At 39.0% G+C, this 23385-nt stretch overlaps 1 protein-coding gene across 3 annotated transcripts; it reads right to left on the reverse strand.

Moving 5' to 3' along the window:
* Positions 1-718: 718 nt before the first annotated feature.
* Positions 719-23277, reverse strand: kdm5c (lysine demethylase 5C). 3 transcript variants are annotated; one of them, XM_055168677.2, is made up of 29 exons: positions 22701-23277; positions 20878-21028; positions 20682-20759; positions 20446-20568; positions 19956-20126; positions 18847-18981; positions 17294-17350; positions 15575-15695; positions 15216-15463; positions 14236-14322; positions 12249-12407; positions 11959-12078; positions 11715-11873; positions 11445-11626; positions 11167-11329; positions 10956-11075; positions 10362-10556; positions 9723-9904; positions 9203-9327; positions 8495-8727; positions 7952-8337; positions 7739-7877; positions 7480-7659; positions 7224-7343; positions 6372-7139; positions 2421-2472; positions 2115-2314; positions 1803-1967; positions 719-1570 (listed from the first exon to the last, which is right to left on the reverse strand). In XM_055168677.2, exons 2-29 carry the CDS (start codon positions 21022-21024, stop codon positions 1562-1564), a joined length of 4824 nt encoding a protein of 1607 aa, XP_055024652.2. In that variant the 5' UTR covers positions 21025-21028; positions 22701-23277; the 3' UTR covers positions 719-1561. The 3 variants fall into 3 exon arrangements, with proteins under 3 accessions (XP_055024652.2, XP_055024653.2, XP_055024654.2); XM_055168678.2 differs by lacking the exon at positions 14236-14322 and having other exon boundaries at positions 22701-23272; XM_055168679.2 differs by lacking the exons at positions 14236-14322; positions 17294-17350 and having other exon boundaries at positions 22701-23272.
* Between the last annotated feature and the right edge of the window lie 108 nt (positions 23278-23385).

Consider the following 23385-nt stretch of genomic DNA (forward strand, 5'->3'; position numbering starts at 1 on the left):
AGAATATTGCAAAAATGAAGTCATTTTTAACATCAAGAGACATGGAAACTGTAATACATGCTTTTATTTCATCCAGATTGGACTATTGTAATGTTTTATCCTTGGGTGTTTCACGGTCTCTTTTGTCACATCTTCAACTTGTTCAAAACGCTGCCTCTCGATTGTTGACTGGAACGAGGAAGAGGGAACATATTTCACCAGTGTTGATCTCTCTCCATTAGCTACTAGTCAAATATCGTATTCATTTTAAAACATTGCCGTTTGTGTATAAAGGCATTCACGGACTGGCTCCATCTTATATCTCTTGATCTCCTTCTGTTCCAGCGTAATGACTCTTGGAATCTTTGTTCGTCTAACAGTCTTCAATTGACTGTTCAAAGGACACGGATGAAATCGAAAGGCAATCGTGCCATTTCTGTCGCTGCTCTCCAGTTATGGAACACGCTCCCACTCTATATAAGATCCGCATAAACCTACACTGATTTTAAGTCTCTGCTTAAAACATACTTATTTACGTGGCACAGTGGCATAATTGTTGTGTAGTTCTTGTTGTCGTGTTTTATGTAGTTTTCTTGTATTCTATGTCCACATTTTGTAACGCACTTTGGCCAACAGCTGTTTTTTTAAACGTGCTTTATAAATAAATATGACTGACTATGACTGAACAGTTTGTGAACTACAAAAAAAAGTTAAAGTAAGAACACAAAATACTGACAGCTTCCTAAAACAATTCTAAACTTTTATTTTTCTAACAAGAGTGAAAAGAAAGGCAACATTGAAATGAAAATGTTTATACACAAACTCACGACAGTGCGTGTCTGCAATAGCATTACCAATAATAATAATAATAACAATAATAACATAATTATTAGAATCCCAGCGACAAAAGATGGAGTTAAGTGAGGTTTTGTACAGTTCTGTGAAGAGGATACAGCAGATAGTTTAACAAAAAACAACAGAAGCAAAGAAAGAAAAGGACAATGATGAAGCAAAACTCAGGGAGGAAAGAGACTATGCAAGTAACCTGTCTTAGGAAAGTAGCACCAGAACATAAATGCCTTTGTCTTCACCGTCACACTTTTTCCAAAATATTGTACTAGTTTATTTCACAACGTCGAGCCTCCCTGAACAAAATGCAAGACTCAGTACAAAAGGAATACAGGTTATATCATGGCATCCTCCTCTGCCCGACCATCACGTGTTTGTCTATACCTGGACAAATCGTATTATGCAGCACGTGGCTGTGTTAACAGTCACAGTTTGAAACACTTACATCATAAGGACAGCAGGGACAAATCCCATCATATCCCTCTGAAGATCAGAGATCTGCACTTTACACTGTTAAGGAATGGGGTGTGAAGTGTCTAAAATAAAAACGTTGGCGGGGGTTGAGGATAGGGGTACAGTGGTTAGTATACAAAAATGGGGAGTCAATTTGATGGGTTGAAAATAAAGTTAATATGAGCTTATTAAATCTGGAGAATGAGCCCGAGCCTTGCATTTGTCCGTCTCTGGTTCTCAATTCAACAACCATCTGCATCTCCACAGCTTCAGGAGGACATCACAACATCTGCAAGAGAACATTACAGAAAACTATAACACGGACAAAGCTTTACTTTAAAGAATGTGTGGTAGAGACATGAGCAAAGCAACACACAAAAGCATATATGCTATGTAATGGCTACTGGAATCATCTGGATTACTGCAGTCTCTTTCACTAAAGCTGGCATACACATGCTACATAACCTAATAAATATATTGATGAGCTAAGCTGACAAGGTTTGTTAGACAGGATCAATTACCTCTGCATCGATCTCTAGCGATGTGTGTTTGACCGGTCGGGTTTTCTTGCTTTCAGAAGCCTCTGTGGATTTAGGTTCACCATCAACCTTCTGGCTTTTCCTCTTCCTCTTTGAGTCTTTTGACTTGTTGCCACGACCTGAGCTTCTCTGCTCCTGCAGTTCAATCTGCAAAACATGGTGCACAGTCAAGTAACTTATAAACGCAGCAAAAAATTAAGTGCAAAATCTTTTTATCTAAAAAAACTGAAAGGTTTTGAGCTGAAGCTTTTTATGAAGCTTTCAATTCAATCTGGCAACTCGAGACTCTCTTACCTGTATGAGTGTATGAAGAGCATCACGGGGTGGAAATGATGCTGCCTGTAGGATCCGGTAAATTGTGTGCATCTGATCAAGCGTGACCTCCAGCAGGTCTCCTTCTAGCTGAAGTTCCTCCAGCTGTGTTCTTGTGGATGATGTCAGCTCGAGCACCGGCCCTTTAAGAAGAGGCACCAGTGACACCAAAGACTCCACCCCTGATGAGAAAGAGATACAGAAGGTATTAAACTAGGTTGAAAGGACCAGTAAACACATTTATCATGAAACACTCATTATCAGTGACTGGTATATGAATAAACTAACCTGTAATCTCACTAATGCTTGACTTCCTTGAAATTCCATTCTCACAGCCAGACTACACAGGAAGAGACAAAGATGATGATTTATATGAACTCTTACCATCTTTTAAATTCTCCACTATCATTTTAAAAGGAACGCAATGGAATAAATACTTTATTAAACACTAAAAAATATATGTAAAACAACCAAGAAAGTACTAATTTACTTGGGTGCTAATTTTATGGAGTGTGATACAATAACAAATGTTGAGGCACTAATTGTGTGAAGTGTTGAAAATCAGTTAATTATATGCAGGCCCAGGAGTGTTTTTGCAATTCCTATTTTTATATTCTAGGAGAACATTCATTTTTTAACAAGAAAAAGCTGTTAGTAAGACTAGTAAGGGCCCTATGCATTTTGTGATGCAGAAAACTGACAGAACTTTCTGTGTAGTGTGTCATGAAATTTAGCAAATTTAACTGATTTATTAAATAAATTATTACTTTTTTGTAACTTCTTCACAACAAAATCCCTTAAGGAAAGTCACACCAATAGGCAGCCATGTTTGCAACGCCTCCGGGCGGTTATTCAGTAAAGCAAGACTAAAGTCCTATCTACTTGAAAGTTGAAAGACACATCTCTCTAAAACAATGTGCTAACTATTTCTAACCAACAATTAAACCTGACACCACCTGTACCATAATTTCCATTTCTTGAGCTCAAATTGCACTTAAAAACATTTCAGCTAATTTGCATGTGCACAGGTTGGCAAGCACCTCAAGTCACTTTGTATAGTTGTTTCATTGGACACACGTGCGTTGTCGCGGTAACACGGCTGGGAAGAACTTAAAGGAATATTCCATTTTCTTAAAAGAAAAATCCAGATAATTTACTCACCACCATGTCATCCAAAATATTGATGTCTTTCTTTGTTCAGTCCAGAAGAAATTATGTTTTTTGAAGAAAACATTGCAGAATTTTTCTAATTTTAATGGACTTTAATAGAACCCAACATTTAATACTTAACTCAACACGTAATGGTTTTTTTCAACGGAGTTTCAAAGGACTATAAACAATCCCAAACGAGGCATAAGGGTCTTATCTAGCGAAACGATTGTCATTTTTGACAAGAAAAATAACAAATATATACTTTTAAACCACAATTTTTTGTCAAGGTCCGGTCCAGCCCGATCTAACGTAAATGCGTAGTGACGTAGGGAGGTCACGTGTTACATATATAAAACGCACATTTGCGGACCATTTTAAACAATAAACTGCCACAAAGATATTAATTAGTATCAGTTGGCATACAACAACGTAGGAACGGTCCTCTTTCTCAACACATGTAAACACTGGGGCGGAGTTTCGCGTTCGTCCTCTGTGACCTCTTGACGTGATGACGTATTGCGGTGACGTAGTGGGGTCAGCTGGCGCATCACAACCGGATCTACACGACGAGAAGTTGTGCTTTAAAAGTGTATATCTGTTATTTTTATTGTCAAAAATGACAATCGTTTCGCTAGATAAGACCCTTATGCATCGTTTGGGATTGTTTATAGTCCTTTGAAACTCCGTTGAAAAAAACTGTTAAGTATTGAATTAAGTATTAAATGTTGGGTTCTATTAAAGTCCAATAAAATTAGAAAAATTCTGCAATGTTTTCTTCAAAAAACATAATTTCTTCTCGACTGAACAAAGAAAGACATCAACATTTTGGATGACATGGTGGTGAGTAAATTATCTGGATTTTTCTTTTAAGAAAATGGACTAATCCTTTAACTTCTGTGGCCAGTTGCATAAAACTTAAATCCATCACTAACTTAAGACTAGTCTTTTTTCTTCAAGACTGATTGTAACTGTTTTAGGTATGTTACATAGAAAGGTAGATTGGTCTAATTTAAATCCAAATAATAAGACTGATTAGCCCTAACTAATTGCTAGTTAGGCAGAAACATTCTTAAGACGCAGTCTTAACGTCACGGCTATGTTTATGCAACCGGCCACTGGTCTTGGTTTGTTTAATGGTCTGTCTAGTGGCTAAACACTGGAATAAATATCTGATTGAAAATAACACTTTTTTTGGGTTCCTAAAAATGAAAGGAGATGGTTATCATGGATCACCGCTATGTGAAGTGAGGTTTGGCAGCTGATCTGCAATTAACATTGCATACATTATATAGTACACATTTTACACAGTAACATTAGCTCAGTGTAGTTTTTTATATGCTTTAGCAATGATTTGAACTAAGGGAATCTATTTGTTGTTTATTTAGCTTTTAATCAGAAATAAACTGTTCTAAAAGAATTATTGATTCTTTGTGGAAGTTTACCGGAAGTTACATTTGTTCCACGAAAGCCATTTAAGTTTTTACTGCTGAAAGCCTCCCTCAAAGAATCATGAGTCTTTATTGATTAATGTTTGGTTTTAATTAACTGGAAGGTGGGACTGCCAGAATCTTGTGAAATCTCGCCAGATGAGCAGAGTTTTCATCTTAATCCTTCCCTTAAACCCAACATTTCACAGGATATAGCAGGGTTCAGACACCTTAGTTAACTTCAAATTCAAGGACTTTCCAGGTCCAATACCCTCAAAGTCACGGACTAAATGTGGAGACACATTTCAAGTGAGAGCAAGGTTACATCATGTTACCTTAAGATACATTGTTACAATTCCCTTTTGAGGGAACTCGCGCTGCGTCACTGCGGTGACACTTTGGGGACACCTCCAGGAGTAAGTGTATCTGAATGTGTATATCAAATTCAACCAATGATGAGACTTAACGACAAAGACAGGGTGACGCGGGAGCCAGGAAGTATATCGCTATCTGAAATATTGCCAAAGACGGTGTTACAGGGACGCAGGAAGTATGGCAAAGGAGACGCAGCGTCTCATTCCGTTCTCAGGGAACAACAGTTACATACGTAATCCGAGACGTTTTCATTTGTCAAACACAACTAATACAAAAATGCTTTTTTGCAAAACCAACATTCGCATACAGATGATATAAGCATTTAAAGTGAACAGTTTAACACGTGTGCTTATAGTCTAGAATTTTTATGATATTATCCTACACTACACAGGAAATAATATGGATTTTTTTCCCAGAAAACTTCTTGCATAAAATAGATTCAAGCACTTTCAATAACCTGTATCTATGTATGTATATTTTCAAAAACCTCCCAGGGCCATTAATTATTTCCCCCAGATTCGCAAACTTTCAAGGACCCGTGGGAACCCTGATATAGGCCTTAGCTGTATTCGATCTAACCAGAACCGCTGTTTTTCATCCTAATCCTACCCTCAAACCTAACCCTAAATCCAACATCTCATGAGATATGGCCATAGCTGTATCCCCTCTAGCCAGAACCAGAGCGGCCATATTTTTATATATCTACATTTACCAAATCTTTTCCTGTTGTTGTACTCACAAATATGTCACTTCACAAACTGTATAAGTGAAATGTTTACAATACAGTTCATAAGATATGCTTTTTGATTGCCAAAATTTAACCACACACAACATTAACACAAACATTAACTCAATAACCAGAGACAAGAACCATAAATACTAAGAAAGCACCGATAAAATAAATATGCGATACTGATATTCGATTACTTGACTATTAATATCGCTAGATGTCGTTTTTTGTGAAATCTTAGAAGTGCAGAGCATACAAACTGCAACATGGTTGTCATTATGACCCAATTCATTGGCTGACTGTTTAAAAACAATAGTGGGGAAAAAGCTTTTATCTGCCAATACCAATTATATTCCCTTAGTTTAAATCATTGCTAAAGCATAACAAAAACTACAAAAACTGGTGCATCCCTAGTCAGGGAGATTAGAATTAAAAGAAAAATGAGAGAAAACTGAACCTGGGAAAAATTAAAAATGGATTTCATAAGGCCCTGGTAACAGGAGTGAAAGCATAATCAAACTTAAGAGTATTATGAATGACAGGCATCCTCCTCACCTGTGTGCCATTAGCAGCCTTCTCTTCACTCTTTTTTGGCGAGCTCACGTCCTCTGTCAGATCAATAACACTGTCTTCTGTTTCCTCTGAGTCCGACAGCACTATTACAGCCTCTCCATTATATTTCTTTTTCTCCTCCTGATCTTCCTCTTTTATACTGTGCATTTCGTCTTTCACTTGCTGCAGTGTCTCTAGTGCCCCCTGCACCTCTGGAGTGTCAAGTGCGTGTTTGGCTCGGCCCTGCCAGTTGATGGCTCTCTCTGTAAGACACTGTAACGCCTCGCCCTCTGGCAGACGCACCGGTAACCTCTGCAGCGCCACCAGCAGTGCTAGAATAGTTTCCAGGCGTGGCCGCCGGGATCGTTGGCACCGCGGACAAAGGAAACGCGTGTTCCAATCCCACCAGCAAAGCGGCTTAGATGGGTCTGTGTCGGAGGAGCCCAGAAGGGACGGAAAGGGCACGCAACCTCCGTGAAACCAGTCTTTGCAAAGGTGGCACCGATGAAGCAGCGGGTGCGGTGGACCACCACACACGCACACTGATTGGCTAGAGGTAAGAGAATGGGAGGAGCCACCGTTCTGCAGCATAGGGTTGTCCGAGTTAAGGGGCGCGTCCGTCTCCATGGAGTCACTTTTTCTCCTTTCTGTTTTTCTGTCGTTCTGGTCATCCTTGGATCCTTTTCCAAGGCCGGGTTTGGCTAAATTGACCTGCTGGAGGCGGAGGAGGGCTTCTTTCTCCAGACGCTCGCCCTCTTTGAATGCCATTACCTGAGTATAGATAACAAAACCCATTTAGTCAAAGCTGCACATTTCCAGATTTTATTTGCATGCGACAAGATCAAGTAAACTCACAATAGCTCCAGGGTCTCGGAGGTCCTGAGCAGTGAGACCTAACACGTTGACGTCAGTGTCCGCTTCTGTGTCTAGCGAGTTCTCCCTCTTCTTGCTTTTCTCCACACATGGACACAACACCTGCACGCAACAACAGAGCCAAAGACGATCAAATTAAATTCTTTTTCCAAAAACAGGACATGGTAATCAATTAAAGATGAAAAGATAAAAACTGTAGCCCCTTTTAGAAGACAACATAATGCATCTTTCTCATCACCTCCAGTAAACTGTGTTGGCTGTTCTTCTTCAGGAAGGTTTTGCTGGCTTTCTCTCTCCAGGAATGAGCACTAGCCACCTGTAGCTCCAGCTGCTTCAGCTCCTCCATCTTCACCGGCAGGTCCCGCCCAATGGCCACCAAACCCTCCAGATCATCCAGACACGGGTAGTGCTCACCGTTCTGCCCAGAGAAAGGACAATTTATGCAGATTGTGTCATGTTTACCCTTTTGTGAGCCCAAGTAAAACTTTAATTCTTACCTGGATTTCCTCCAGGTCAGTGACCCAGGCACGGGCTCGACTCAGGCATGCTTGCAGGGACAGGATGTTTGGCAGCTGGACTGGAATTAACTGGGCCTCGTTCACGATGGCCTCCAGTGTAGAAAGATGATGTTTCTGCCTGCTCACACAGAAAAGATTTATAGCAGGAGAAGAAGACAAACAAAACTGGATGCTGATTCTTCCTGAACTCACCTGTCCTCCAGACATATCTGAGCTTTTTCCTCCCAACGCTCCGCTATGGTCAGTAGCTCCTGCAATTCAGCCATGGCGGTCTCCACTGACAAGCTCTGTGGTACATTACAACCCGCCTCCATCAGGTTCCTCAGCACATCCAGAGTCACCTCACTTCCCTCCGGTCCTAACGTCCGCCTGACTTCTCCCAGCCAGCGCCCCTGCTCCTGCAGCCCGCTCAGGAGCTCACACGCTGGGGCAATGACGGGGAGTGATGCTCCCTCCTCCAGCAGAGCCTGGATCTCAGGAGGTGCAGGAAGAGGAGACTGCTGCTTCCACTCACCCTTGGTGCTGTTAACCAGAACTTGTGCACGCGAGTCAAACTCCTCGATTTTCTGCAAAACAGCCTGGTGAAGAACACAGTACAGTCGTTTTTAGGCTAACATATTTTATGGGAGGCTCACAGATGTCTTTAGCTTACTGAAACCATAAATGTTGACTTTGGAAACACATCAGGTTAGAACAAAATATATCTAGGAGTGAAAAGCATTATTTTAATCTTACCTGCACTTCCCTCAGCTGTGTTATAACACATGGCAGGTTCTGCATGGTGTCCACCAGGTTCCTCAGTTCCTCCAAACTCATTCTTCTGCTCTGACTGCCGTTGAGGAGCTCCGCGCTGCTGCTCTCACACTTGTGTATATCTGTGAGAACGGCATTGAGACGCTGGAGGAGCTCATTATTGGGGAACTTCTTCTCAGCTGCTTCTGCTTTTAGAACTTCCAGATCTTTAATTCCTGAAGAAAGGGACATTACGTTAGAAAAAATCATACATCTGACTTTCAGTTCACATGATTTTCTGTATGCATCAATGTGACACCTATTTTGCACATAGAGGATGTTGACTACTTTTCCAAACTCTTATCTTTTGTATGTACTTGCCACTTACTGAGGTTATGCTTTATATAACGTGTGTCTTGTTAATAGTTGGCAAAAACCAATGAAATTAAAAGCCATCACTGGTCGTTATTTTTTTTATTCAGTGCTCTGATTCGTTTGTTTAAATAAGCTCAACTTGTGTTTAACTGAAGGAAGTAATTTACAAAATTGAGATAAGAAAATTATAAAAGAATTTTCATTTGTAGGGTGAACTGCTTAACGCATATCCAAGACTGGAGGATTTCTTTTAAACTACTCGACTAAATACTCCACTGAACTGTAACAAAAAAAATCTTACAGTGTGTCATGCTTGCCAACAGTAAATGTTGTTACCTATTTTGTTGCCACCTTCCTGCTCGAGGGCTTCCTTCACTCGGTTGGCCCACGAGTCAAAAGATTCAGCACGAACTTTCAGCCTATGTAACATGGCCAAGAGCTCGTCCAAAGTATAGCGATACCTGCACAGAGAATAAATGAATCCTGTGAATCTACATGTCTACAAATATATATGGAGTGAGAATACTGAAATGCACATTTGAAGGGATAGTTTACAAAAAATGAGTTTATGTTGTACAGTTGACCTGTCTACACTCCTGCTTATCCCAGGATTCTCCCGTATTTTACCATTCTATCCCGCAATATCCAGTTTAAATAATTTCACGTATTTCTCCCATATTTTAAATCTTTTTATATAATCCCACAGATGCAAAAGAGCCATATCCATCATTTGTCAAAATATCTTTATTGTGTTCAACAGAAGAACCTCATACAGGTTTAGAACAACATGTTGGTGAGTAAAAGACAATTTTTATTTTTGGGAAAACTATTCCTTTAAGTTGCAGTGTAATTTTACCTGAGGTAGAGTTTTTCAGTGGGGCAGGAGCAGAGGTCCTGGGCGTGGTAGAGGCAGACGAGACGTTCTGTGCAGTTCGAGCACGCCAGGGCCGACAGGAAGCAGGTGGTCTTACACTTGTCACATTGCCTCTCATCATCGGGCAGTAACTCGAAGGCCTCCCTTTCCGCTTCCTTTATGCCCTGAGAGATGACATCAGAGTGCATATAGCCAATCAGCATTTAAAGAGACTTGAGTACTAATGAAACAGCATATATGGGTATTATGGGCACCATCTGAACATAAAAAATTATTTTATTGATTTAATGATTTTATCCATGCATATATTCAATACAGGTAGTTTTTGACTTTAAAAAAAAAATACAGTTAAGAAACTAAATAAATTTTAGCAAATAAGAAACCAGTTAGTTGTTTAGCAATTTAGTTGTTAATAAACAAAAAATGGAAGTGACCAGAGCATAAACTTAAATAAAAGAAGCTAATTTTACCCCCTCACCATTTTACTTTTATCTAACCTGTACTATAGTTTCCTACATATCTTTTAACTCCTATTTATCCTGCTATATAAATCAGCCAATCACTATCAATCTCTAATCAAGCGACCCGCCCCCTTTATGCAAACTTTCATCCCGCTCTCACTCTTTCCAATAGGCTTTTGCGCAGTTTCCTCTCCTCCTGCACGATGATAAACATTTCCCTGTGTGTGGCAGCTGCCAGGTTCAGATCCAGCTTTTCTGGACAGGCAGCCATCTTGCAGGTGAGCTCCTCTTGAGAGAACACACAGTAACGCCTCAGCTGCCGGTAATGTTCAATACAGTCTCGCCCCATTGGCAGCTGACACAGAGACAGAAAGACAGAGAGACCATGAGCCTCAGTACATGTGCATACTGTATTATTTTGTGTATTTGGTCTAATGCAATGCGTTTAGGTGATTTAGACACGTTATTTTCCACATGGCGTACATCATTGTTGCTCCTCTATGGCCAGTCTTTCTAAAACGTCTAGATTTTTTACAAAGCTCATTGTTCGGAAAAGCAAAGTGGGCTATGATTGGCCACCCAATTTCTTTGCATATATATTTGGGCGGTGTAGTGTAAATCTTTTCATGGGGTGATGTAGATATGTGGGGGCATGTTTATGGATTATCTATAGGCACATACAGCTTTTAACACGCCAAAGACAAGATATCGCATCACATGACCCCTTTAAGATAAGGAAATGCACTGTATTTACCCAGTCTGCGGTGCAGAAGTTGACAGCTTCAGCAAAGTTATATCCCTGATTGAAACCGCTGTGATAGGCTCGAGGAAAAGTAATGACGAACTCCCCGGCACACTGATTGGTCCGTACCACCTGTCATTTAAAAGTAAATAAAGATAAATGAGATGGGTACACATTAATAGTATTCATAAAGAGCGTTTGTGTGTGTCTGTGTGTTACAAACCGGCACTCCGTGGGACATCAGTATATTTGGGTTCATGATGGTGACGAGTTGGTGCAGCAGGTCTGGCTGAAACTCAAAGAGTTCAGGTGTGAGTTTCTTCATCACCTCCTCTAACTTCTCTGCAGCTGAAGATGGCACACCGTACCATGTTTTTGGCTCACCCCTAAAACAGAAAGACCATGTGAAATCAATAAAATCATCTATAACACAATCTGCCAATATTTAAACATTTAGAAATACAATTTAACACTTTAATATTACACCCGTCTGTGTATTACCAGTGTAAATAATTGATGGAGTAACTCCAGTGGTCCTCTATGTGCCAGCAGAAAGCAGAGAAAACCATGCCCACATACAGCCATGGCACCTTCATGCCCGAGATATCGGCATTGATATGACACAATACTGACTGCTCCAACACTGGCATAACGTTTAGATTCCAACCGCTGCGGGCGTATTCCTACGGCAGGGACAGGGAGATGTTAACATGACTCACATGTTGTTTTGTACCAAAATGAAGAGAAATTAAGAAATTAACAATAACTAACCTCTTCATCCGGTGTTAAATGTCTCTTCCCATTGTTGACAGGGAAACCACTACCGAATTCTTTCGAGTGAATGTCCGCACCATACTCGACGGTCACATCCTCCTCAATACTGCTAACCAACCTCCAAAACTCCTTCTCCACCAGCTCTGTGGGAACCATCTGAAACAATCCACAAAAACATGACACTTGCAACCGTGCCACAAATAATCTGATGTGTGTATGGGGTGACAGTATGGACACTCACATGGACAGGCATGTTGAAGTAGTCGGCTTTGAAGGTGTCGGCCATCTCGCCGAAGCTCTGTAACGTGTACTCGCGCGTGGCCTGCTCGAAACCAAACGCCTCTGCAGGCTTTTTGCACTCCTACACAAAGAATGTGCGTTTATGCTGAATGTCCGTACTGAGAACTACAAGCCCACTCACACTTGCATAGCATTTCAGTGTTTATGCACTACACACAGTATTTTTTTAAAAACATGTTTAACTGATTTTCTAACAAACGCAAACAATGATTTCTCTGCTCTCTCTCTCACCTCTGCTATACATTTGGGACAGCGCCAGTTGCCCTTGGGTGGGTCAGTGAGTGGAGGTAACAGACAGAACGTGTGGTAATTATCATCACATCCATCACAGAGTAGCAACTTCTCATCCTCGTCCCCGCGTCCGCACATCCGACATACAAATGAGTCCACCTGATAAGAGAGGTTATAGTTAGTAGGTAGAGGACAAAGATTTCTGCTCCCAAAATCACATTCTTGAGTTTAAATCAATGAGTCGTATGTGTTCATTGAGAAAAAATAAAATGCTACAATAAACATTCAAGTCCAAATCCAACAATACTGGCTAATATAGTGCAAATACCAGAAGGCCTAATAGGGAAAAGTAGGGGTTACATTGCTAGACGAAACTTTTGTTTTGAAAATGCAATCCTTGGGGTTTATGCATCTACGCGTTTTTACGGATTTAGGCGCATTTAAACCAGAGGTTGCGTTAGACATTTTCATTGTCCATCATTTTGACATACAAATTGCGTGATAATTCATTTCATATTTTAGTGATAATTTTGTTTTTGTTTACTTTTTTATTTTTAATCATGAACTTACATGACGAGTATGTAAAACTTAAGTTCAAATAGACCCCTTAATTGCCTATGTCACTGTGACGTCACCGATCTAGCTGGAGGCAAAACACAAGTAGGAACTCATAGCAGTGCTAAAAGTTTGTGGTTTTGACTTAATAATGTCTTGTTGTGTTTTGGCTGCCAGAATAGAAGCACTTTTGGATCAAAGTTAAAGTTTAACCGGATCCCGGCAGACATTCCTTCACAGAAATCAAGAAGACAATTGAGGTTGAACGCAATACGGCGTACAGACTGGACGGAGACGATCATAAATAATGCTTGTGTTTGCAGTGCACACTTCATATCAGGTAAAATAATCTATGCATATGTACTGGTTTTATCAAGTTTCTGTTTTATAGGTGAAGGTCACCAACCTAGCTTAAATGTTAAACAAACATACAGCGATAGATGTGTGTGCCATCCTTTGAATGGTCTCTTAAAATAATCCACATAGTTAGCCAGTGATAGGTTACATTAGACAAATAGCCTTGACAAAATTCCCCAAAACATCCAAAAGTAACGTTAATTCATATGTTCAAGTTCCCCCACCTTAGTTAACTTCAAATTCAAGAACCTTTCAAGGACTTTTCAGGTCCAATACCCTCAAATAAATTCAAGGACTAAATGTGGGGACACATTTCAAGTGAGAGCAAGGTTACATTGTGTTACCTTTAAAAATAAATTGTTACAGTTCCCTTTCGAGGCGCTGCATCACTGCGGTGACACTTTGGGGACATGTCCAGGGGTAAGTGCGTCTGAATGTGTATTTCAAATTCAATCAATGGTGAGGCTTAACAACAAAGACAGGGTGACGCGGGAGCCCGAAAGTATATCGCTATCTGAAATATTGACGGAGTTCAAGGGACGCAGGAAGTATGGCAAGGGAGACGCAGCGTCTCGTTCCCTTCTCAGGGAACAACAGTTACATATGCAACCTGAGACGTTTTTATGTGACAAACACATTTTGGTATGAATCAACATTCACATACAGAAGAGGTAAGCATTTAAAGCGAACAGTTTAGCATGTGTGCTTAAAAAGTCTAGAATTTTTATGATATTATCCTACATTACACAGGGAATAATATGATTTTTTTTTCAGAAAACATCTGCATAACATAGATTCAAGCACTTTCAATGGCCTGTATCTATACATGTATATTTTCAAAAACATCCCAGGGCCTTGAATCCCCCCAAGATTCACAAAAATTAAAGGATTTCAAGGACCTTTGTGAACATAAAACGTTAGCTTATGCTTGTAAAAATTGCGTCCTCAGCTCTTTTTGCCTCCATCTAAGCCCCGCCCGCCCGGAGACGTTGCAATGTTAACAAACTTTTAAGGGGTCTACGTGTGTATTTTTTTGTGAAGAGAACAGATGAACAGAGGCCGTGCATCACTTTACCTGTTCAACATCACATGAAGCAGATGATTGAATGTTAGTTTTTTTCCGCAGTGACAGCGGAGGCAGTAAAACACGAGACCTTCGTGTCTGAACAGGCAAATATGAAGACAAAAATACAACTGCGATAAAAATTTGAACAAACATTGTACAATAAATTACCCTTAGTGTAATCTTTTAAAAATGAATGATAGCTTTTTGATTTATTCGTCAGTGCTAAAAAAAAAGTAAAAGACGGGAAATTTTTGGTTAACGCGACCTCTGATTTACACATACATGCGTTATATCATCTGTACGTGTGATATCTATACAAAAATTTCACTGTTCGGCATTCAAAAATAACAACGTGACATGTTGACGGGTTTCGTGCGTCTGCGTATTTTCGTAGGCAACAAAATGCCAATGAATAGTTGCAGCCCTACATAATTTACAAATGTTGCAATGTAGCTTCACGGGTTTGGTTTAAGATACCACAACATTTAATAATAATATTATTTATACATGTTCAACATATGAAATGAGGCTGAGCAAATTACAAAATTTTCATTTTCTAATCCTTTAACTTGAAATCTTTTTAAAAGCGTCATATGATACAATCTTGTCCTTTATCCTTGATGTCCACACGTTGTTAGGCAAAGTGTCTATTAAGCCCTAAAATTTAACCAGAGGTCGAATTATGTCAAAGATTATGGGGGTTCCCTAGGTAAGCTTTATAGGGGCCCCCTCAATGCTTATAGGAGACCCGGGACCACCCCAGTCCCCCTTTAATTCGAACACTAAATTTAACATGTTCATTTTTGCTACTATACCTTTAAAACGGCATCTAAAATATTTTTTACTTTGAATGTCTGTGGTATTCTCCATGTAAAATGTTTTCTCCATAAAGCAATGTTGTTGTAGATGGTTACCTGGGTGCTGTAAAATGGACCGCAACTAAAACCAAATAAATATGTGAAGTGAACAATAAGCCCTCTCAAACTTACAAACTGCGTGTTACTGAGGTTGCGTCTGAGCCTCATAGTCATCTTAGTGCACGGTTCATCGACGGGGTCTTTATCAATGCGACTTTTGTCGTCATCAACGTCCTCCTTGATGATGAGGTTTGGGGGCGGTGGGGGAATGTCAGGGTCTAATTTTGTGACTGGTGTGTCTGCAGGTTCCTCCTTAACGGATGAGGCTGAGCTGTCCCTCACGATTACTGTCTGTGGTACCATCTGTGTCAATTCACCATCTGCAAATAAATCAAATAAAATTAATAAAGGATATGATCATATTTTTCATATACCTAAGTCGTCATTGACTTCTGACCACCAAAACATGCATCAAAACCACAAACTCTAACCTTTCTTTCGTGTTTTGTCTCTAGCTACAAGACCAAGGCCCATCATTTTAGGTCCTGCCCCATAGATCTGAAGCTTCTTCAGCTCTGGGTTCTTCTCTATGTCCTCCTCTGTAGGCTCCGGCTAGTGGATGAAAGTGAAAGTTAGTAAGGAAACAATGGAACAGAGGTGAAGCTATTTCGGTACACACGTATTAGCTTCAAAGACCCTTCCTCTTTTCACTAAGTTCATGAGTCAGATTCACAGTTAAAAGCTGGTTTGGCACAGAACCTGACTTCCTGTATACTAAACATGGATTTTACATTAGGTTGCCCTTATTGACCCTAATAACTTTTTAGTCTCTGACATTATTTATTTCGCAACACATTTTACTTTCCACAAAGAATTTCTTCTCAGATTTCATTGTTCATACTACAATGCATCCATATGTATTATTGAAAAATCTTATGGTTGAGGCACTATTAAAGACCGTTAAGCAGAAGCACACATGCATGAAGTTAGTTTCGTGCCAGAATTCACAGTTTAACAGTTCAATAATCACTGAAAAGCAAGATATGACACATCTGTCAGGATTTACTACTAACATGGCTGGGGCAATGTGGTAACAAAAACTAATATTATATCTGAAAACTGATCTATATTTTTTTTACATATTTTAGTTTAAAAAAACTATTATCAAAAGTGAAACCAAAATGTTTAATGCAAATATAGCATGTTTAAAAATAATTTAACATAACGATTACAGGCACCATTATATATTATGCTACATTCAACTTCATAAACAATGACATATACCCATTTTTCATGAACTGTCAGTTCAGTAAGCTTACAAAAATAAATCAGGCTTACCGAACTTGCAGTTTTTAACTTTAAATGATGACAAAATTTTAATATCTCTTTCTCACCCTCACATTGTTACAAACCTTCTGTTGAACACAAATGAAAATATTCTGAAAATTGTTTGTAACCAAACAGATCTGGGGCACCATTGACTTCGAAATATCTTAATTTGTGTTCAGCAGAACAAAAAAATTAGACCAAGTTGAGGGTTAGTAAATGAAGTTTAAATCAGAAATGTTATAAAAATATATGCAATGACAAAATAAAAAATGACTGCAATATTCTGCGCCAGCAAGAATAATTTGTACTTAAATATACGCCCAGTCCTAATTGCTTAAACAATGCAAAAGCATAGAATCAAGGATATAAATTACAGCATGGAAAACTCTGTAAAAAAAACAATAAATGCAGAATGACTCTATATGTTACATTAGTTAAACATATACTCCATAAAACAAAGCTTTTGCTACATTATCGCTAAAGCAAAAATAACCAACTTGACATGTGACAAAATGAACACAGACTGAACAGTATGAACCAGCCATCAAGAAAGCAGCAGCAATAAACAAGATCATATATTAGTAAATAAAAAGCATCCCGAAGAGGGGCAACTACATCCACCACCAGAGGAAATGCAAGCCAACATTGGCAAGACAAGCGAAGTGAAGTGCATTAGATGACTGAGGTAAGATGGATGCACAGAGAGAAAAGAGAAACAAGTTTGATTTTCCTACTATAGATTAGATACCCAGCTAAGCGTAAACGACAGCAAAAGGTCGAACTGGTGTTTTAGAGATCACCATGTTAGCAAAAGCGAAAGAAAGAAAGGGAAAAGAAACCAGAGAGGTCGAGAGAGAGAGAGAGCAAGAGCGAGGCAGTACCGAGGAGATGTGTTGAGAGCCGGTTGTAAGAGGGTGGTGGGTTGGATCCTCTGGACCCTGCATGGGGAGACAACAACCATAACAAAATGGATTCCAGAGAGAGAACACAGCGGGGAAATAAAAACAACAACCATGTACGACAGTCAAAGTCTGTGCCACTTTTGCAATGTAAAGACGGATTTGTTATAGACACGTTAAAGAAATGAATCCTTTCATCGATCGATTACTCACCGTCTTGCTGTGCCAAACCTGTCTGGCTTTCTTCCGTCAACCAGAAAGGAATGTTAGGCAAAATGTTTGGCATTAACACCCTTGGGGTGTTTACGCAACAACAGGGTGTACTAAAAACTGAAATTCTGATCACTGATCATAGGATTTCTGTTTACAGAGAACAACTTAAAACACTGTTAAACACATGCGATGTCAGTGGTTGGCAAGGTCACGTGTTTGACATCACCATTTCCATGAATTCGCATTTTTGTTGTTTACAAGTGGTATATTTTTCAAAAACCTGTATTCTGACACTAATTTTGCATATCCAGGCTCCAAAAACGCTGTTGTCAAGAAACTAAATGAATAAAAGTTTGTTGGGATAATTGCACTTTAGTTACCAATCACTTTTATTGTACGTTAAAATTCCGAACTTTTCACAGAACTGACGTCATATGAGTTTGGAACGACTAAATAGAGAGAAGTTGACCACACGTTCTTCACTTTTAAAAACCTTAGTAAAGTCTTAAAAATTAACATTGCTCATGTCGCAAAGAACAAAATTGTAATTCCATCTAACTGTTCAGTTGTCGTAATAACTTGAGAAATCAAGAAGTTTTGTTTCTTAGATTAAAGAAAGCTAAAATGTGTCTGAGTATTTGGTGCTATTTTATTATCATCAATGCTATGAATCCATTGACCAAGCTAATAGGCAGGCAAATTAAAACACCAAACACCCGCAAAATAAAACACTGGGAAACTGCTGCAATGAATGATGCATGAGATGATAACGGCACTAATATGCTATGAAATTTTTATATGAGAAAGTAGAAAGAGTGACAGACAAAACTATTAAAGCATGAGGAAAAGATGTGAACACCAATGCCTTTTGATAGCACAGAGAGCAAAGCATGCTGGAAAGTGCCTTGAGAGCATGGGCAGTGCTGATTGTCCAAAAGCGCTCATACGAATCTCAGAAAAACAGGAAAAGCACATATTCGGATGGATCCATTAAACCCTAAATAGTTCTTAAATATTTAAAGAAAAGTTTAAAGTTATATGTCAGCAATCATTAAGAACATTAGAGTACGGTTTGGCCCAACATTTGGTTTGCAATAATCTATAAAGCAAAAAACTTAGGATCTATTTATAATACTGTAAATTATGAAAAAGTTTATGTTGATTTCAACATAACACACACAATTCAGTTGTAAATATTACCGATAGAAGTTTCGTAAGTTGTTACAGTTGAATAAAATAAAATAACGCTGCTTTGTGAGAATTCAAGAACAACATGTACTTGACATGTATGAAGAATATTAGGGTACAGAACTGTAACTCACCTCAGGCTGAAGGCGATTGGCTCTTCGTCCATAAGTGCTTATCTTGGAGGGCTGAACCGATTGACGGAGAGGAATGGAGTGGGGTTTGTACTCCCGATCTATATCCTCACTTTCATAAAGCCTGGGCTTACAAGGCTATCAACACAGAATAAACACACACACGGACAAAAACACAACACAACTTTAAAGTCACGCAAGATTTTTACACCATAAATTCAATTTTACTATTATTTCCACAAACACGAAATCGCTTTCAATTGATTACACAACAATTTTGTAAAAAAAGACACACAAGATCAGCGGTGCGAACTCATCAGGGGGGAAAAAGGTGACAAAGACACAAGCGTTCATATATATATATATATCACAGTTTATATATCAATTATAACTTGTATTTTATTTAATAATTAATAATTTTTGCATTTTCAAATTTGAAACTCTTAAGACCTAATTTGTCGTGTTTTTGAGGATACTTGCAAAAGCCGAGAATTTTTACGCATATGTATTAATACAGCAGCAAAAATACTCACAAGCTCAATGAGAAGCAGATGCGTGACTTGCACGCTCCTCTCAAACAGAAACAGTGAGCGCATATAGCACACTTGTTTGTGTTTCAATGGCTTAATTTAAAACTGCGGTGCTTAAATACATCTACAAATGTTACGCTTTTGGACGTGGGCGCGTAACCTCGAATGAGAAAATACTATGAGTTAAGTGTGTAAGATCAATCTGCACAGACTGCTTAAAATTCGGCAGCAAATAAGGTGACTATAAATTGTAAAACATAACCTGCAAAACTGGCTAGTGATTTGACATCATTACTACAATAGCTGGACATGATTTTCATAACCCCTCACCCCTCATTTTCAAAAACTCATCGGATCTAGACGAATCACAAGAATGACCTATTTTTGATCAAAAACGGCGAATTTCGCAGAAAGGTGACAAGTTTGCACCCCTGCAAGATAAGACTTTTTAGAAACCAACTGGGATAATGAAAGATAAATTGGTAAAGATAATATTTTCATACCTGGAATTCTGACTAATACCAGAATATTCTTAACTTAGTTTTGGAAAACCTCTAAACTAAAAAATGTTAAACACTGTACCGGTAAACTGGCTCCAGACTGGAACATCTCAAATGGATATACGATTCTCTCATAATGTGACCTCAGAAGAGAGCCGATGTTTTTGCCTGGAGGATAACCGAGTTTCTGTGCCACACGTGCCCACCGTCTCTCTTTACTCACGGACTCAAAGCCCCCTTCCTCTGAGACAACCTACCAGACAAAACATACAAAAAATGGATCTTATTTATCATTGGACAAAAATAGAAATGGACTCATACAGAGTTTGAAGCTTGAACGTCTTTTACTTAAGATTTTTTGCTGTTCTATCAATCTGCTTTTATGTTCTAATTTGGATTTTCAAATATTTACTAACATTTAATTCTAACCCCTTTGTCATCAGTTCGTGCCTAGGCATGAAACATGACATGCAATTCGAAAAATACGTCTATCTGGCAACCAAACGTGTAACTAATACCATGAATCTTCTCAGAAGTCTAATAAACAATTCAGAAAAAGTTGTAGTACTGACCTTAGCCAAGCTGAACAGATCAAGAATACGTCGTTCTAAGTTGGGGATCTTCAAGGAGGATCCCTGGATCTCCCAGAACTTGGCAATTCTGTCCAGATAATTTAGCTTCACTCGTGTCTCAGCCTGAAAATAAACCATTACATGTGTTACATTATATGGTGAACGTAAGAACATGTGGGTCATGCGTTACAAAATAAGACTGATGGTTGAAGAATTCGACAGGATTCGGAACCGACCTCCAGCTCATTAAGCCTCTGAATACGTGGTGTGAAATGGAAATTGTCAACCTCTACGGCAAACGGTGGCTGCCAGTCCTGTTGCCAAAGAAATAAAAAAACTAAATTTCAAACCAAAAGCCAGTACAGAAAATAACCCAAAATTTCAAAGTAGAAAAAAAATGTTGCTTTAAAAAAATAATAATAATATGATTACAGGTGGTGGGCGAATCTTGCATATTCCAGACTTTTCTGCTATCGGACGGATTTTGGCAATATATCCCATCGGATCTGCAAACTCCTCCCATGATGGTTCAAACACTGGACATTCGGGAGGTGGAACAAACTCGTCACCTCCATCCATTGCTCTGAATAAAAACAAAGTTGAAAGGAAATATATAGGTTAACTTGAATGAATGAATCAATCAATTATAGGAGAAGATTTGGCACATATTATATGTCCATCAAATACTTGCTAGTTCTCTTTTTGGGTTGGTTTAGCTTCCTAAACATGTACATGATCAAACTACACCATCTTTCATGAGAAAAAAAGTTCAGGTCAACATACGCTAGCTAGATTCACAGCAGATAGCAAAAAAGAAAGTGCATAAAACTATTCAAAATATGGTGCAAAACCCCCTGACAATTACAGCCCCCCAAACTAGCAAACAAGTTATCGGACAAAGAAGTCTCCTGTCTCAAGTACTTTGAACCATGTACAGACAAGCAGAGTCAAGTGTGACTACAAATTGTTGCCCTTATTGGGTAAACTTCTAGTGATGTTCCTCATTTGTTAGCTACTTTGGTTAAAAACATCTGTGACATAACTAAATGTAAATTGTAAAATAAACTTCAGAAATACCCAGACTCCGTCTCTATATTCATGTCCATCAAAATAGGGGAATGCAGTCAAACGTGTTAACTTAGGCCTAGTCTCAAAAATACAATACCCTTTAACAAAACATACACTGACTTGACTGGGTTAAATGAAGCATATTACAAAAGAATTACAAAATAGTTATAATAACGCTACTTAACATGGTATATCTATAATAGTATCCACTGTATGAATTAGTAATATCGTCCATTTTAACACTGAAACGGCAACAAAAACGACCACGTGACCTATTCGCACACGCTTTTCTAACAAGCTTTTGACAATTATATTTACTACTGATTCTGACTGATAAGTGTATATCAAATATAAAGCTCAGCCTATCCTGTCTTATTTAAAAACACCTAAATATTATTCAGTCTGAAAGATGTTTAAATAATCCATCAACAGCACAGAAATGGTGTCTAATCACTCAACACTCTTATAGACAAAAACAAAACAAGTTTTAAATCAACGACAGGCTTTCTCTCAAAACTAATGTGCAATCGACCTAGACAGCGGTACGACATAATGACACACTAAATTAACAAGACTGTTATTAGCGAAATGCCAAAGAATCTCGTCAGGTTTTCAGAAAAAGACACAATCCCAAATTTCCTGTAGCTTTAGCTTGCTAACCGGCCTGAGCTCGCACGAGAGTCGAGAAAACTTTAAAATCTACATAAAATGATGGCGCATACCATCAAGATATTGTAAAGTCACACTTTTAAGACCGACTTGTGAAAATTATCCGGACTGGGGACTTGATAGTAAAGTGTTTTTATGAAAGCAGCTGGTTAGCGGTCCAGCTAATCACCAAAACAATAAAGCCTCACCATCTGTGTGTCAGCAAACCGACTGCACATCCAACAAACAACTGATACAGCACAACAAATTATCAAATTATTAAACAACGTAACGAATAACAGTTACAAAGCCAAACAATGGGGCTTAATGACTTGAGTTTTAAAAATAAACTCCAACATCAGGTAACGTTAATTTAAAGATAATGAAGTTTGATATCCCATCTAACTTATATAACGTTTTATGACAGCGTGGCAGTTATTGATTACCTACGCGACAAAACCACCATCTAACAAACCTGGTTTTGCTAATGAACACATTTTTACCACAAGCAGACAGATCTGTTTGTATCAGAGTCTTACATTTCTGTACTTGTGTGAGTTCTTCACGCACTGTGTTCTTCGGTGTCGCCTCGGAGTGATTAAAAAGCCGCTGTGTTTTATTATTTGTGTTTTTCGGGTGTCTTGTAAGACGATCACAGGGTCTATTGTTCGGCAGAGGGTCAGTCTCTGGGTGGCAGTGGCTCTGCGGCCTCCTCGATCAGCCCATCCCAGCACACGCACGTACACACTCGCATTCACACTCACATACACACACTCGCGGTCGGTTATGAGGATGATAACCGCGGAGATCTTCTCATCTACCAACTCCTAAACGTCCCGTGTAAGTTGACGTTTTCGCTATAATAACCGTTTCGTCAGAATGCACGAAATCTGCGTTGTTCCCAGTGTTATTTTCCTCGTCACCTATCCCCCGTTCATCCTGTCTAAACTACACGCCATCTTGGTTTCATCACGACCAAAGCACAACTCTCTCAAGATCCATTGATCTCAGTTGGGAAAACACGCGCTTGACTGGATGCGAGAACCGTCTCATCCGTCCACGCTTCACTTTACATGTAAACTAGTCCCTTGGACGCGTCAGTTTAAATGGAAACAGAGATGAATGCTTATTCGAAACATAACAGAAAACACATTGTATTTGTACGCGTATGTAAAATGTAAATTTCACAATGTGTATTGTCGAATTTTGTGTAGTTGTACAAGT

This window comes from Misgurnus anguillicaudatus, chromosome 5, assembly GCF_027580225.2.
Source record: "Misgurnus anguillicaudatus chromosome 5, ASM2758022v2, whole genome shotgun sequence".
NCBI lineage: Eukaryota > Metazoa > Chordata > Actinopteri > Cypriniformes > Cobitidae > Misgurnus > Misgurnus anguillicaudatus.

What these genes read in the sequence shown, in the direction of transcription:
- kdm5c (XM_055168677.2), bottom strand. Translation starts at nt 21,024, where the DNA reads ATGGATGGAGGTGACGAGTTTGTTCCACCTCCCGAATGTCCAGTGTTT. An exon ending in ACTTCAACATGCCTGTCCAT is followed by an intron (nt 11,874 to 11,958) that starts GTGAGTGTCCAT and finishes GGATTGTTTCAG; the next exon opens with ATGGTTCCCACAGAGCTGGT. An exon ending in ACTTCTGCACCGCAGACTGG is followed by an intron (nt 10,557 to 10,955) that starts GTAAATACAGTG and finishes TCTCTGTGTCAG; the next exon opens with CTGCCAATGGGGCGAGACTG.